At 43.1% G+C, this 17,400-nt stretch overlaps 1 protein-coding gene across 1 annotated transcript; it reads right to left on the reverse strand.

Annotated features, from left to right (window-relative positions):
- Window positions 1–836: 836 nt before the first annotated feature.
- tex2l (testis expressed 2, like) lies at window positions 837–15,706 on the reverse strand. Its single transcript, XM_087180121.1, has 12 exons — window positions 15,609–15,706; window positions 10,412–11,829; window positions 7,726–7,926; window positions 7,083–7,416; window positions 5,276–5,553; window positions 4,950–5,099; window positions 4,757–4,856; window positions 4,004–4,136; window positions 2,814–2,951; window positions 2,227–2,436; window positions 1,471–1,591; window positions 837–1,378 (listed from the first exon to the last, which is right to left on the reverse strand). Exons 2-12 carry the CDS (start codon window positions 11,786–11,788, stop codon window positions 1,214–1,216), a joined length of 3,207 nt encoding a protein of 1,068 aa, XP_087036247.1. The 5' UTR covers window positions 11,789–11,829; window positions 15,609–15,706; the 3' UTR covers window positions 837–1,213.
- Window positions 15,707–17,400: the final 1,694 nt, after the last annotated feature.

Consider the following 17,400-nt stretch of genomic DNA (forward strand, 5'->3'; position numbering starts at 1 on the left):
TATAATTTGGTTATGGTACAACTGAATTTTTTATTTACAATGTTTAAGGGAGCGTGCTGAGCTGCCGGGAACTGAAACATGTGGATATGGCTCTGTTGGAAGTCGTCCATCCAATCACTGTGTTGCTTGTATGTAATTACTTCCCGGTATCTACTTTAAATTACTTTAATTGTGACAAGGAATTTGTATCTCTCTAATATGTGTTTGTCTAATGAACCAATGCTGTTACATCAGGAACACACTCCTGTAGTCTTTGTTTCCCATCCTGTCTTTTGTGTCAGTGATTTACTTGTGTCTTCATTAATTAATTAGCATTCATGACTATTATTTGCTGTTACTCATACAGAAATGTGGGATAATACATGAGCCTTATGTCCCTGTATTATAGATGTGAAACTGTTCCAATCCCTTATAGGTTTCACATATACTTTTTGCACATTTTTATTTTCTCTGTACATATATTTCATATATAGAAACTCAATATAACATTTGTGCCTATGAGTTTGCTCCCATGTTTTATCCCATGCTTAAACTAATCCAGCCTAAACCTTATTTAATATTCTCTTTTAGGGGCTTTTCAGTTTCAAGCTCAAGCACTTGCTAAATTTATCCCCCGTTCTTACATCTGAATTTCACAGATTTGTATCTGGAGGTAAATGAGTCATATTTTCTTTCAAGACGTGAAATTCTCCTAAAAGATTCACCAAAGTTTTTATCTTTGCAGGTTTTTTAAATGAAAAGTGAAGACATGTTTTCTCTGCGCTGCCTCCTGTCTGTCATCTGGGAGAATAGAAGTGACAAGTGTTTTTCAAACTTTTATTTAATAATGTCCATCATCTCATATCCAAAGTGATATCAAGTTGTAAACATCAAAGCAGCAAATAAATAAATAAATATATATATATATTTATGTATATGTATATATATATATATATATATATATAATCCCACAGGGTTCATTCACATGTAAACATTTGCAAAAGGAATCACTTGTATTAGTTTGTCATGATGTAATGACTATACCATCCCCAGCTAAACCTACAGCGCAACATGTCCGACCTTTAGAAACTCCTGGCTCAGACATAAGGGTTTTTAAGTCTGCGTGGGAGATGTTCTGTTTCGAGATTCTCCTTCTGCTTCTTCTCCTTTTCTCACTATGAATATATAATGTAATAAAACCATTTTGCAGCCTCAGCTCTCCTTTGATCGGCGGCTAGTCCGACTCTGGCCCGGAGATCTCAGGTGGGATCTTCTCGATAGAGTTTGTGGAGGAGCTCTGGGACTGAGGGGACTGATGCTGGGAGGCTTGAGGGTTTTCCACCCCAGAGTGCATCAGGGGTAAGTAGATGTCATCCATGTTTGGCAGCACAAACACTTTCTGGAGAGGAGAAAAGAAAAAAAAACATGATTGTGAGACTTGTGAGACATGATTGAGAGAAAACGTTGTGGGTTTGTTTTTGTTCTTTTTACCTGGAACTCGTCCTGCAGTTTCCTCTCAATCCACTCAGTTACATGGCAGAAAGTCACCTCCCTCTCCCCCAGTTTGGGCCGGACACGCAGATCCAGCTTGGGGGGCACACAGAAACTGTACCTACAGAGGAGATCAACCACAGTTTTATGATCAAATGTATCTCAAATGTGTTGTGATTGGAATCGGCCAAGGTGAGGCGTGAGAAGTGAGTCACACCACAGTTTCAGTGCATTTATAACATGCAGTATAAAGTAGAGGCTAAAAATCTCAATGTCTATATCCCGAGCCGCTAAACTAGCAACACATTTTTATTTACTAATTAATGAATGAATGAATTTATCTATTTACTTCCTTTATTTAAGAAGTGACAAGTTCTTTTTTCTATATTTTTCTCCTCTTTCAGTATTTTTCTGTTTTACAAATTTTTATTGGCTTGTTCTTTGAACCCTTTATTTTCTACATTCCCTCAGATAACAGTTTAATGGCATTTGTCATGGACAGTGAAAACACTTCGGTGTTTGTTTTGCTTCAGTTTATTACTTAAGTTCTATTTGCAGAAAAGATAATCCCCTCTGTTTGTGTATTTACCTGGTGCAATAAAATTCAAGGTTAAAAACGTATACGTGTAAAAGCATGTCTACATTTCCTTGTCTTGGTTTAAGCACCGACTCTAAATGAGTTTCTGCCTCAACATTTTCATACCATGCAGTTTTTTTTTGTTTCTATGTTCTCATGCTCCAGCATTCGGTTCATACCATATCCTGTCAGTAGGGGGTGGCGGGATGTTGATGACCAGAGTCCCTGACAGCTCCTGAACCTCCACAGTGAGCAGCAGGGGCGTGTTGGACATCTCCTCAAACTTCTTCTTAATGAACTCGTTCTCTGTCGCCTTCTGGAAATACTTGGATTTAGCGATTTTGTCCACAAATCTCAAAATCTTCCTCCCAGTCCTGCCTCCCCCTGTCCTGTAAGAGGAGAGGAGAAGAGAGGAGAGGAGAGGAGAGTGTTAGTATGATCCTGCATTTGTCCGTAGATTTGGTATTCAGATGCGAAAGTCAAAATTTGAGATGCGACGCTGAAATGTAAATGACAGCGACAGCCATCTGGAGTGTGATGTCAGCCCAGTTTATTTTCTGCTTCAAAAACAAAGTGAGTATTCACAACACAGAAGGGTAGAAGTAACACTGATGATGAGGAAAGTTACTTGCTTGCTTATGCAGTTAATGCATCTGTAATATTCTTTAATAAATGTGACCTACTTACATCATCTTCTTTCGGTGATGAATGACAAAACACACATACAGACACATATAAGCAGCATTTGTGTGTGATAGTACTCTACCCTTCAGCTATAGGTGTGGGTCCCTTCTCCCCCACCGGCCCCTGAGGCTCGGAGAGAAGTGGCTCCTCCTCATCAGATGAACCAGCGCTGGAGGACTCTTCATCACTGTCCGCCAACACAGTGAGGATGGGCCTGCAGCTGGGAGGATACACAGGCTTCAGTTTTACTGTTTCATTTGCATCCTGATGCTGAAGTTTCAATCATTTGGCACGAAAAAAAAAAGAAGCACATTTCGCAAACGTATCACGAATGCATGTTTTTTTTATCTCCATGTAAAGCTGGAGATGCACCGCAGCTTTGCCTGGACTTTAATCCCTCCCAACGTGGATCTATGACAGGCAGCTCTACGCTCATAAACATAATGTGAGGCTCTGCTCTGTAGATCAGAGACGCGGAGGATCAGAGGATAGAAAGAGGGATGTGCAGGTGTGTGTGTCTGTTGTCAGTGTGTGCTATGATAAGAATGAAAACATAAGGTTTATTGGTATTTCTGCTGTCACTCATAGCACAATGAAATATACCAGACAACAGAAACACTGAGAAGGCGCTCCACAGGTTTTACACATAAAGGGCAGCGAGGAGTAAAACTCGGCCGGTAAAAACAGCTGTAATGTCTGAGGGAGTTTCTTTCTAAACAGAAAATATCTCTGATGAAATCATGAGCTATAGACTTGCTTTGACTTGCATTATGGGGATTGTAGGCTCCAGCTGTTTTTAAAGGACAACCTTGCTTAGCTTTTAACCATTTAAAAAAAAATCACTTCCATAAAATCTTATAGCTTTAAAGAAGTGAAATATTAAATCACTGGAATCCCACTTTAATACATCTGAGTCTATTAAAGCCATTGAAGTAAATGTTGCAGGACATAAAAAATACCACAGCTGCAAACACAGAATCTCATCTGGTTATTTTGTAAAACATCACAGTACATATAAATATAAAAATAAATACATTGTAAAAGAAAACAGCGCTCACTCCTACCAGTGAAAGACACCACTACTATAAATAACCATAGTTACATTATTTTCAGGCATTAAAGGAGATTTGGGGAAAGTTAAACCAAAAAAAAAATGCTTCAATTGTTCATTAAAACTGTTACGAAATATATAAATGTTGATAATTGTTGATAATTGTGGTTGTGTGTGTGTGTGTGTGTGTGTGTGTGTGTGTGTGTGTGTGAGGTGCTAACCGTGGGCTACCAGTTTCAGTCATACAGTCTGGGTCCTGGCCGCTCTCTTTGCCCAGCTTGGACAAGTTGAATTTGGTCTGCAGGGTCATCTGCAGGGCACCGGTGTAGACCAGCTGCAGCTCCAACCACAGGCCTGTAGGGGGCAGCACTCAGAGGTCAACGCCACACCACCCAAATTATGACAAAGCTCATGCACACAGCCTAATCTGGACACACACACACACACACAGAGTTTAGTAGGCAGATTAAACAGCTTTTACTGTGATTATCAAGCCTTGAAATTAAATTCATAATAAATTACGACAGATCATAAATCCCCCTCTGGAGACTGACACATGTGGACCGAGCAGGAGAAACACGGAGAAGCTGAAAGCAGGATCACTTGCTGACTGGCAGTTGTGTAACGACAAAGTGGGCGGGAGAAACAGAGACTGACACACTTAAACTCCACCCGTCATTAGGAGTGTTGCCTGCCAGACTGGCAGATTTTAAAACACATACACACTCAGACAGACACACACACACACACACACACGCACGCACACACCCAAGCCTAAATGCTCTAAATGTTGAAGGCCATGGCGTAATGACTCCTCTGCTCAGTGAGATTACAACAGGATAACAACGTCTGATCTGATGTTCTGCAGTACTCAGCTGTAATCACATGAGCAACAGGTCATCTTCTCACTCATCTCCTGCTGTTCCTGTGTGTGTGTGTGTGTATGTGTGTGTGTGTTTGTGTATTATACTCACCTCTGTGGTTAACCTCTGGTCTGGAGGTAGCGGTAATATGTGGCATAGAGCTGCCCATATCCAACTCAGTCAGAGTGAGCTCGTTCATAAAGTAAGGCAACTGTAAGAAATATTCCACATCACAGTTTAAAACATATTTATACTTGACATTTCCTGTGACTTTCACAGTAACTTTAAATGAAACAGCTCGCACTCTGATTTTGCTGAGCTTCTTCTGGATCTTGTGGGAAACTGCGTCGGCCCAGTGCCTCTCTCGCAGGAAGTCCCAGAAGATTCGACCAATTAGAGCGTTAGCCCACGCAGTCTGGCTCTTCCCGGGGTACTCTGCTAGATCGCAGGTACACTGCAGAAACACACACATGAGTCAGGACTGAGCAAGGACAAGAAACTTTGGAACCACTTTGGAAAGTAGAATATTTTACAGAGAATATTAAATCAGAAACGTGATGCCGTTACAACACGCTATAGATGACTAATGTTATTGTTTATTTAATGATTTGACCAGCAAGCATGACTTACGTTTCCTTTAAGGGTTGGGCTTGTCTCCGTGCTGCTGGCTCCAGGGCTGGAGAGGGGGGACATCTCCTCTGCGGCCAGGAGACGAGCCATGTAGCTAGGGTAATCTAGCAGTGAAAGGCCCCTGGTGCTACTGGAGGTCTGGTTGACGTGGGCTGCAGGGACGCAGGGGATTGGGGGTGTGCAGGGGGCATCCTCATCACTGCTGCCCACTCTGCTGGAGCCTCTGCTGCTTGGGATGTTACCTGAGGCACAAACGCTCTGTGCTGGTGCTGGATCACCTGGAGAATGTTTTTCTCTTTATTCTCGGTGCTTTGGAAATCAGTGGCTTTTGGTTACGACAATCATTCACAGAAAAAAGTAAGAAAGACGCAGGAAGGTGCAAAGCTTTTTTTGATGAGAAATGAGAATGAGAAAACGATAAGCTTGTGCTTTATTCACTTTCTTCCTGAGAGCTAAACAAGAAGCCTTATGTATAAAGTCCTGGATGCTAAATATTTTTGCTACAATAACCAGCGGTAGCTAGGTTAGCATAAAGACCGGAAAGAGAGGGAATTAGCTAGCGTAGCGCCTTCAAAGAGTAAATGTTCAAATCTGCCTAACAGCACCTCTAAAGATAAGTAATTAAAAAATGACATCTCATTTGTAAAATCCATTTAAAAACCAAATTGGAAAAATAAGTCATGGTTTTACAGGGAGTAGCCTAGCTAGCACTACCGCTAGTAAGCTAGTGGGCATGTTTACTGCTGGCTGACCACTACTACTACTTCTGTGAGCGTGTGACGTTTTAATGGAGACATTTCAGGAGGACGTTCCTATTAGAAATGGGGTCTTTTGTCTTTTTTATTACAACAGCATCGTGCTGTGTCCTCTTCATTATCTATAACTGACCCATATATTTAAGAATTGGACAGAAAATTCTGTTGTTACAGAATTTTAATGTAGAAATGGTAACGATTAATGAATGACTGTTTGAATTCATAATCACAGTGGATATAATGTCATATTTTGGAAGGAATAGACTCGTCATAATCATAATTTTACATTCAAAAATCTTTTGCAATGTTTGAATCACAATTTGTGCTTCACTGTGTTTTTCCTTTTGCTGTACGGAGCTGTGTTATGCGCCTCGTCACAGTTTACTTTCTGTGACTACACCCGCAGACATGCTGGCAGGGCCACGGAAAAATCGCCATCCTACGCCTTAGGTGACCCCCGTTGGTCACATGACCCTCGCCTTACAGGTTGCAGCGGGCCGTGAAGAGTCTCAGATTTTGAATCGATTTTTAGGCTCTGCGGTTTCCCGCCCTATTTCCAGTCTTCATGCTAAACTGATAAAATAATAGGATGGAGAATTTAGCTCAAAAGTTAACGTGAGAGTCGTAGAAATCTTCTCATGTAACTGTCAACTATTTAAATCACTAAATTACAGCCTCTTGTCCTTCACACCTCACCATGCTTTCCCATGAGTGCAGCAGAGCAGCGGTTTTTAATAGTACCCTCAACTAATGCATTAAACAAGAGTGTAGCAATGGGAAAAGGAAGTGTGACGATCAAATGACAGATTATATGTACTCTTCACACTCTGTACTTCTCTTCAAAAACACTGTCTCTAGATTTTTTTCTTGATGCCATTGCCCTGTCAGGTCACCAAAGAACTGTGAGATCTGTGTGTTCCCTCGAAAGGGATTGGCTTTGAAATGTAAAGAATTGGAGCATGTAATCCATAATCCACACACATAAAGCATTTGTATAGATGCCTTATCTAGAAGGCTTCTATTCTCTAATGCATTATTAACGTTTTTCATACCCGATCTGGACACACATCTGCCAGGCCTCTGTCTGTCCCTCTCGTTTTCCCTCTCTGCATCTATGGAGGCAAACAGGAAATGACGAAACCACTCTTCTTTCTCTCGTCCTGTGCGGCCGAAGAGGTAAAGAGTGGTGGGAAGGTCATGGACGGGTTTACAGGAACTTTGTTTTGGACTTGTCGGTTCAACTCCTCCTGGCTCCTCTCCCCGACTCTCCTCCGATCTTCCTCCCTCATCCTCCTGGGAGTTTCCTCCCCCAGCCAGTTGGATGCAGATGGGATACTTCGGGTTCCACACCCTCTTCTGCGCCAGCACAGATGGCAGCAGGAATACCTTTGGGGAGCAGTGACAGACCTTTGTTGTGGCAAGGTGAAAGACGACTGTTAAATGGGCAATGCTGTCACATATCCCATTTATGAATTATTAATTAATGCTAAGGAGTTTAATCAATATCAGAAGTAGATTAAACAGTTTCTTTCCAGTTAAACTTTATTTCAAATAAGCTTTAGCATTGTACTTGCCCTTGGATGACACAAAGTCAGTAAGTTAAGTTTTATTTTCCTTAGTATATTCCATTAAAAAAATAAAATAGCTTCAGATACAGGGTGAATATTTCCTTTACGAAATTAGTGGCAGCTGTACCTTGCTCTTCGCCAGCTGAAAGCAGCGTGACTTGACGAAGGTGGCCTCCTGGACTCTTTCGTCGTACGTGGCCCTGCGGCTGATGTTGGTGCGTGGGGAGTCCAGACGGAGACAGGAACCCTCCAGGGTGGCAAACACGGAGTGAGTCAGAGCTGGATGGTAGGTTTCTGGGTCGTACTCGTGTATCTCATTCATCCACCCCTGGAAAGACAGAAGGCGAGTGTTGATTTATATAAACACTGCACACAGTTTCAAGTGAGTGATAAACACTTGATCAGCCTGTAAGTGAAGTACAGAGCAAATGTGATTGTGATTGTGTGTTATTTCAGTGACAGATCCAAGGAGGCTGAACCAAACTATCAAATGGTGAATTCACCTCTGTGTATTTCATCATAATTGAATTTTAACATTGACAGTTTAGGTGTCAGAGGAGCAGTCAGTATTATAATGTCAGTGCTGGAGAATATGTGTATGAGTATAACAAAAATGTGTTTCGTTGAAGGGACATGGATGAACGACCTGGATTCTGCTTCCCAAGCAACTCGTCTTTCCAGACTTTTGGCCGCTGTCAACAAACCAATCACAGGCCGTAGAGATGGTTGTCCCATGTCAACAAATTATGAGCAACAGTATAAAAGATTCTGTAAGTGCAAAGTTGAATTTATTGGAGCTTTCAGAAAAATAACAATTATAACAGTTTTACTCATAATTACGACTTGGATGTTTTCATGAATGCTATTACAAATAGGGAATAATCCTAGTAACCTAAAGATGACCTAGTATCAGACACAGGGTTTGGGGCCAGATAATCCTTCATTTTTGAAGAAATTTAGAATAAAACTTTGTTCAGTCTGAAATACACGGCTGTGAGCTTAATGCTGTCAAACAATCCTTGACGCTCGATGCTCCCTCTTAATGTACAACCTGTGTGCCCTCATCTCTGAAGTGTGCCCGCAATCACACACCGTGACTGTTCTCATTCTGTCATCTGATTACCAGACGACCTCCGAGAACACCTCGCAACCTCTGCAGCTCTGACCGCCGCATCTTAACAGCCCACAGACTTGAAACCAAACCGCTAATGACCAAACAAGGGAATTTGTTCAACACTGAGACAGTAAACCGCTCTTATTCCGACCATCACCGCCACCCTCCAACCCCCGGCTGCCTCGATTGCTGACAAATTACAGCTTCCTCCTGCCAGTATCTCCCACTAATTGCCTCTGGAACAGACAGTGTCTGGGTGGTAGCTGTCCTCTCTGGTTGCCCCGTGTCAAGCTCAACCAGGAGGAGAACAGTAATTACCACTGCAGCTCCAGCACTTTTTATTATTGAAAGTTTTAATTGCATTCTGGGCACCTTTATGTAGTTGCATGCCACCCTCAGAAGCTTTAATCTGTGAAGGAACCAGTCAGCAGAGTTGCTCGAGTGACTCTGCCGACTTGTCACTGTTCTAGCTTAGAGCAAATTAGCACGGCTGAAAACTAATTACAAGTACTCTTGTTACTGTAATTGGTGTAGCTTTTAAACGTGCTTTTTAAAAGTGCATTCAGAAATCAGTCACTTTCACTGAGTAGGTTTTCCGATGGATTTCTCCACTTGTAACAGACGCAGGTCAGTGTAGCCTGCAGCTACGCTATTATGGGCACAGTCAGAAAGAATTAAATTTCTGTTTGTTTGATCCTTTTTCACTCAAAAGGCAATTTCTAAAGGAGTTCTTGTATGCCTCCGGGTGCCACTTCACTGGATCGGAGCAAAATTGGATGATAACGTGTCTGTATAGTGAAGTTCCTACTGTCACAATCCAACACTGACCATTACATAGTGACCATATAACTGTGCAACAACGAACTGAAACGACAAGAGCTTTTCCATCCACCTGAAAGTCATAAGTTGGAAAAGTTGAAGTCAAAAGGTAGAAAAGTTGATGTACTGATAAAAACAAAATGCTGCAAAATGCAAAAGAAATGGACTCAGTGAAAGCTTGACATCCATGAAGCATATGACTGTGTGTCCGCTGAAGCTTCTGCTCCACTGAAGAGACAGAATATTGTGGCTGATAAAAATCAGGTCAGTGTGGAGGGATGAGACGGAAACCTTTCTAAAAATAAATAGATGAAACAAATACATTTCATGATAATAAATATTAAATATAAATGTATTTGCATCATGGTTTAATAGAAAATTAGCAGCACCGACTGAAATGAGCATTCATTCGCTTTCTTTGGTCTTTTTCTGGAAGATTTGTGTTAAATTTAAAAGAATTAAAAAAATACACTCATTCGCTTGATACCACTTGTGTCTGTTGAATATTAAGCTTCAGCCAGTTCTCAGTTAGCGTAGTTAACCTAGCCTGGCTCTGTCCAAAGGTATGAATGCCAGATTTCTAAAGATACTAATTAACACATTATATCTTGTGTGTTCAATTATTACAAAAGACAAAGTGTAAAAAAAAAACAATCTGCCATCAGACGATTTGTTTCCCAAAATGCTCAACTATTCCTTTAAGAGACAAGTGACAAGAAATAAAGTCTGATGATTCCTCTGACGACTGTAAGTGATTTTTTCTCAGATGTTATTTGTGGACATGTTGAGAAATGTGTGAGTGTTGGAGTGAGACAGAGGCAGCTGCAAATACGGTGAAAACAATGTGACAATTTTCCTCCTTAATGACTCATCCATTTACCTTGAGGATGTCGGGCTCAGTGTTGAGAGTGCCACCTGTCAAAATCACCTCCCCCAGCAGGGTCTGCGCTGCTCTGTCGGCAGGAGCCGGACGACGAGACCTGGAGGAACCCATCCTAATGAGCAGCAATCCCAGCAAGAAGCCCAGTGCTAGTCCCAGAGCCAGGCCAGAGAAGTATGGACTAAGAGGTAGGATGAAGTAGCTGTAAGACAGCACTGCCACACAGAACAAACTCATGCGTGGCAGAGGGTGAGGGGGCTGAGGAAGAGGGGAAGTCTGAGCTAAGGGTGCTACAGGGATTGGAGACCCAGCAGGCGGTCTCCTCGCCTGCCTGTGTGTCTCGATGGCTAATACTTGCATCATATCACCATCTGTACATATTTCCAGCTCCTCGTTATGTTGTCTGTTTTGATGCACGGGACAGGAGCTGCGGTGGATTCTCCCAAGATGTCTGACAGAAGGCCAGTCAAACACAGGCACATCAGCGTCTGCTTTTCTAACGTTCCTCACGGGAGACTCCGAAAGAGCCGTGTCTGTGCTGCTTTCCCGCCCCAAACCTCTGGAGCTGGCCTGGTGAGCGCCCTGGGTCTTACACTGGTGTTTGGGGCTGCCCGCGCTCTCCTCTCTCATGATCTTACTGAACATGCTGCTCAGAGGTTCGTGCACGGCCTCCGAGAGCTTCCTCTTGGTGTCCTCCAGCTCCATTTTGAAGAAGCCCCCTTTCAGACCCTCTGCGCTAGGGGAGAGTGAGCTAGGAGAAGGGGGCGCAGTGCGAGAGTCCCCGTTGCTGCGGGTTAGCTGCTTCCACAGGTGGAGGTTGAGGCGGGAGTCAGATTTGGACTGCGACACCTCGGGCTCGGAGCGGGAGACCTCCGTGGAGATCGACTTCACGAGGCTGAGAAGGGGCTTGGGTCTGAGGGTGGAGCCTTCTTTCAGCTCCAGCTCCGTGGAGAGAGACTTGACCAGGTTTGCAAGAGGCCGGTGGGTGGGCGAGGATGGGCCCGGGGAGAGGAAACTGGGGCCGGTGGCGGAGCAGTTCCCCAGAGAGCCTGGCGAAGAGGGGGAGAGAGGGACGTGGAAAGCTTGAGACTGCAACCCTCTGTCATCCTCAACAGAGAGCTGCCTCTCCTTAGAGAGAGATATGGATGGGTAGTCCTCATCGTGATCCAGGGAGAAGATGAGCTCACTGTCATCCAGACTGTCCCATTCTCCCTCTGTCCCAGTCAACTGGATCACAATCCCTCGGGGGAGATGCCTTTTGGCTCCAAAGGAGGCTGCACCAACGGGGGAGAGTTTGTGGGGCTCCTGTTGAGTTCTCCCACCTCCTCTTTCTTTATCCTCACTGCTCCCTTCCCCACTTTTTCCACTCTCTGCCATCTCTTCACTTCACATCGCACAGCCGAGGCACCTACAAGTCACTGAATGGGAATAAATAATGAACACTGTCAGCTACATTATTAAGCCTCGGAGGCAGAACAAATACAAGCAGTGAGGGAATGAGCCGTGCGAGGAGAGAGGAAGGGCATCTTTTCTATGCTCGTGTTTCATTTTCACAGAAACTGCTTACCGGTGCCAACTACGCATTAATGTGTGAATGTCATGTAGTTTAGCTCGGAAGAGTTGTGGGACTCTACATTAATCTGAAGACTAGTGAGCCCGAATCAGAGCCAAGTAAGCACCTCTCCCATAGCTGTCGCTCCACATACTGAATGACTTTTAGAGGCATGCAAAAAATAGACAAGACAGACTTTCTCCCACAAATGTTGTACAAACTAGGGCAGCTCAGGCTTGGATCTAATGTCTTTAGGGGTCTGATTGGATGTCTATGTAGGATTCATTTATTTTATATGGAGGGACTTTATGAGCACATGAACATGAAATGAAAAAGCATAATTTAAAAGATGCAGCCTTTCAGCATTAAACGGGAAGAGTATATTTTTGGTTTTGTCAAAACTGTAATCTCCAAACAAATCCAAAAAAACAAAAAAACAAAAACCACAGGAGTGAAGGGGGTGGAATAATAATATTCAGCAAGTCGTGTCCCTAAGGAAAGAACTACACTTTCTTCCAGTCTCATCCCCCGAGGAGGCGACTGTCAGACGTAAAAAAAAAACCCGGAGTCATAACCCTCCCTCTGATGTCTTCTCGAGCTGCTTAAAGAGTTCCTTATGTAACGCTGAGATGAACAGTGAAGGGAGTTCAAAGATGCTCTCTGTCACCCCCACCCCACCCCTCCACCCCCAGTGTGGCATTTATGTGTCAGCAGCCTCGGATGCTTCCACACAACACATTATACAGCCACCACCTACGGACTTGTCAAAATGATATTAGCAAAACGCAGAAGAGAGAGAGCGAGAGAGAGAGAGAGAGAGAGAGAGAAGCAGCTTGTGTTATCAGCTGTCATTTTGTGGAAGGAACGAGCGTCGACGGACACAAGCTGAGAAACAGCACAGACCTTTTTTTTACTCACTGTCTCTCTGGGTCAAGTGCACTGCTCTTTATGCACGTTAAACCCCTACCTCTGACTGGTCAGATTTACGTAACTGTATTACAGCGCTGTGTGGCACGATTTCAACCAATTCCACAGCAGCTGGTGGATTCTGACTAATCTGCTCTCACTCAAAATGGACGGTGGGGAGATAAACCCCACAGACACACACATGCAGCCAGGCGGAATTAGACCTTCCTCGTCGCTTTTTCTCCAGGGTGGGAAGAGGGACCATGAAGCTGCTGGAGGTGCCAGGAAACGCGCACGCCACGCACTCACACACACACACACATTACAAAGGCTAAACTGCTGTTAGGCTAACGAGGTTTTGTCCAAGCTAATTGTGGAACACTAACGGGACAGGCCAGTGTTGCCTTATTGCCAAACTGCTCAATATGGAGTCCAGATGCTGCTGTGTTATCCAAATGTTCTTACATCTAATCACTGCAGCTTCAGGTCAAGCTTTTTTCATCACCTCATTGCAACTGCATTTATAATAGATTCCCTCATCACAGCGGTCAGCTAGCACTTCTGTGGCTCTGCGTATCTTAGTTTACCGTGCTAGCATGCTAACATTGTCTTATTAGCGCTAAACACACAAGTACAGCTGAGGCTGATGGGAATGTCAGTATTTGGCCTGATGTTGGCACTAGAAGAAAATTTAGCTCAGCAAAGGTATTACAGTTCAACCAGAGAGACACGGGAATGTTTGTGCCAAATTTCATGGCAAAGCATCCAATAGTTGGGTGAGTTAGTCGGGAACATTAGAGGGAACCTCAGTTGGTTTCCAGCCCTGGGAACCGTAAATGTCCGTACAAAAATTTTGTGCCAGTCCTTTTTGGATGACTGATAATTTAGAGGTCATGAGGGATCATCCTTCAATTCCATGGCAATCCGTCACATTGTTGTCGAGACGTTTCTAAGTGATAAATGAGTGATCGTCACCGTGTTTGAATAATGTGGGAATTACTGATGCTTTTTCATATTGTATTGTACTTTGGCAGAAATGTTAGCTTCAGGATTTTCCTCAGTGTGTGTGTGTGTGTGTGTGTGTGTGTGTGTGTATGTGTGTGTGTGTGTGTGTGATCTCTGCTGACTCCCCTGACTCTGTCCTTTGGGTTTTGGGTTTAACAGTATTGTAAAAAGTGGTAAATATACATTATAATATAATGTTCTGATCAGTATCTGAATGATTTTTAAGAGTCCAAGAACTAGTCACCTTGTTGAGCTTCTATGTGCAGGGTAAACCGCTGCTTTCAGGCTCCTGTAAAACAAACATACGAGAGCTGTTAATTACCTCATGAAGCTGCGTGTGACATACGGAGTGATCATGTGACGACTGTGGCATGAAACACAGCACACGTCTGCTCCGAGTGTGTGACATTCTCAGTCAGTGAAAGTATCGTCATCGACATCGTGTCTGTGACCCAAGTGTGTGTGTGTGTGTGTGTGTGTGTGTTTGGGAGTTGGTCTGTTTGTGTGTTTGTGTGCCAGCCTCTGATCAGACACGAACAGTAACAATCACAGATTAACATTAATGCAGGGTTTTACTGTGAAATCTGACAAATCACACAGCGGGATTACGGGCTAAACCAACATTCGGTGGGGTGTGTTTCCAAGCTGGCTCATCTCCCTGACCCAGTGTTGATTGCAGTTATTAGTAACACCACAATCCCTCAGAGCCCTCTTACTATCAGTGCTCTCATTCTTATGTTTGAGGTCATTTACGTATGAGTGACGAATTAAAGGAAGGAATCTGAATAAATGAGCAGAGAATCCAAAGCAGGTGTTTCCCATGAGAACACCTGTGAAGTGAAGTAATAACAAAGTACACAGGAATAATAATAATAAGATGGTTACAGGATATGTGAGCTGTGATATAAAGCAGTTCCCTGTTCACCTGTTTAATGCAATTAAAAAGTAATTATTAGGTGTGTGGGCTGTGATATGTAGCATCACAGTCTATCACCATAATAAATACGATACAAAATACGTCCATCTCACTGTTAAAACATTAATTTAATTATGCATTTATTGTATTATTGAGGGACAATGATGGTGTAGAGAGTATATATATCTATATATCTATAGATATGTAGTTATACAGAATAAATATATACAATAAATTCCCTGCTTTGTTGATGAATTGTTTCAGTCAATTTCAAGTAAAAATGTTAAACACTTGCAGTTTGCAGCTTCTCAAATGTGAGTATTTGCTGTTTTTTTCTTCTTCTATGAGATGGGAAGATTAAATGAGTTTAGAACTGGTGGTTGAATAAAACAAACAACTTCATTATGTCATCTTTCAGGTCTGGAAAATAATACACATATATATATATATACACACACACACACACACACACAAATACATACATACACACACACACACAAATACATATATATATATATATATATATATATATATATATATATAAAATATGTGACCAAATCCCAAACCAGTGAGGTCCCATTATAAAATACAAATGCACACAGTACGGCCCTAACTTGTGCGGTGATAACAGTATGTAACTACACACCTTCACTTCACGACTCACATTCACAAAACAAGTGTGACATACACATATGACAGTAGAAGTTAAAGTGGTCATTCTTTTGATTAGAATTACACTGCAGCACTGCTAATGATTTGCAAACAGAGACAGAAAAAGCATGCACAGCAACAGAGATGGAGATGAGGTGTTTACTTACCTGAAAAAATAATTTTGTGAATGGAAATGTGACTAAACCCGCTGGTTGCTGTTGTGTTCTGCTGGTTCCCTCTCCATTTGTGCGCTCAAAGACCACGGAGCGAGTAGTCTCAAAGCTCTCTCTCTCTCTCCCTCTCTCTCTCTCTCTCACGCAGTCACACACACCTCCCTTTAACCGACTGCCTGCATCCAGATGTGTCATGCGCTGCCGAGAATCACAGCTCACCAAACTGATTATGAAAAGCATGGCCGCGCTTGCATGATAATCCAGATTAAGAGTCCTGCAGCCCCAACAGATGCACACACAAACTCTCCCACACAAATATGCATGCGGAGTGTAAACGTTGTCTAATTGTACAAAACAGGGTGACAGCTAAAGTTCAGCCTGAGCGTTAAGTAGTATTATTTTCCGTTCTGATGATGCCTGCAACTAACCAGCACTGGTCAGGAGCTGAAGGTAGCAGAAATATGTCTGTTTCATATTTCATTCATGAATTTGTCCACAGGCAAGGAGATGGAGCTTGAAATGTTTTCATGACAATAAACAAAGAATGAAGGAGGGTAAAAGAATGAATTTCCTCTCTATTTCCTTCCCTCCATCTTGGCCTACATAAAACACACTGGAAGCCCTAGAAATGACAATATGAGGAACGGGGCAGAGTATTGTGCAGGCTTCAGCTGGGATGAGAGACAATTACCCCCATCCATCACTGACTGGAGGAGGTGTTCCTGAAGAGCACGGTTGGCTGGATGCATGAGTGACAGCACTTACTCAGGACCACAGGACTGTTCATACAGTATATACAGAGTTTAATTACTCTAGCACCCTCTCTTATTTCATTATCTGTAGGTTTTGTGTCATTATATTGTATGTATTATTATATATACTGTACACTACCTGAAGCCTGAAAGTTGGTGACAAACACACAGAGCCAAAAGGAGTTAAATATTGGTTTTACAGACGGCCTCTAGTTTTTTAAAGGGAGCAAACTTGGCAGGTGCCACAAGCTGGAGGTCGTCCCCAGAGAGCTTTTTGTAACCAGATGTCCCAACATCAAAAGAGACAAAGCGAGGCCCATCAAGGTCGACAAGAATCACACTGAAATTCTGTGACTGGCAAGACAGCCGTACCATCTAAACCTAAGCCTGTGTTTACATGGAGAGCAGAAACAACCTGGGTCTTCCCATGACAACAGCTGAGAGTGATTATAGTTACATCAGTGGGAATCAGATCCAGAATCATATGGTTGTGGACGACCAGCAGCATCCTCTCAAAGTCAAACCCATCGACTTTGGCCTGTGCCTGCAGTGGTTCCTGGTGTCTGTGTGCAGACCACCTGGTACAGGGCACCAGAGGTGCTGCTATATATTCCTTTTAATGAGGCCATTATGTCATCTGTGGGCCTGGTAGCTGTTTGCTCTGTCCTGGGCAGATGGACTATGACGTGTTGAGCTTCACTGTAAAAACTCAGGGCCAGAGTATGTGCTGGACTGTGGGAAACGGAGCAGATTTTTTATTTCCACAGACGGACCAGAGGAGTTTGTGTGCGACATGGGATCTACGTTCAAGGATAGGAGATACATCAGACTCAAGTGTCTTGATGACCTTGAGCAGGTGATGGGAGATAAACTGTGGACGCCAGAGAGAACAGCATCTGTTCGTACATCTGGTCAAGAGGATGTTGCAGCTGGATGCAGACCCCTGGAGGTTGTGCAACATCCATCCTTTACCCCCTCCCCTCCCCTCTCTCTCTCAGCGCTCCCGTCCTCACACCTGCATTGTGAGAATGGAC

The sequence above is a fragment of the Seriola lalandi genome, unplaced genomic scaffold, assembly GCF_002814215.2.
Source record: "Seriola lalandi dorsalis isolate HSWRI2012SDOR001 ecotype SW California unplaced genomic scaffold, Sedor1 jcf7180002054892, whole genome shotgun sequence".
In the NCBI taxonomy this organism is placed as follows: Eukaryota; Metazoa; Chordata; class Actinopteri; order Carangiformes; family Carangidae; genus Seriola; species Seriola lalandi.

Excerpts from the sequence above, each read along its gene's own strand:
- tex2l (XM_087180121.1), bottom strand. The coding sequence starts at position 11,788 with ATGGCAGAGAGTGGAAAAAGTGGGGAAGGGAGCAGTGAGGATAAAGAA. Across the intron at positions 7,417-7,725 it reads TTCAGCTGGCGAAGAGCAAG|GTATTCCTGCTGCCATCTGT; the intron begins GTACAGCTGCCA and ends TGCTCCCCAAAG. Across the intron at positions 1,379-1,470 it reads AACTGCAGGACGAGTTCCAG|AAAGTGTTTGTGCTGCCAAA; the intron begins GTAAAAAGAACA and ends TCTCCTCTCCAG.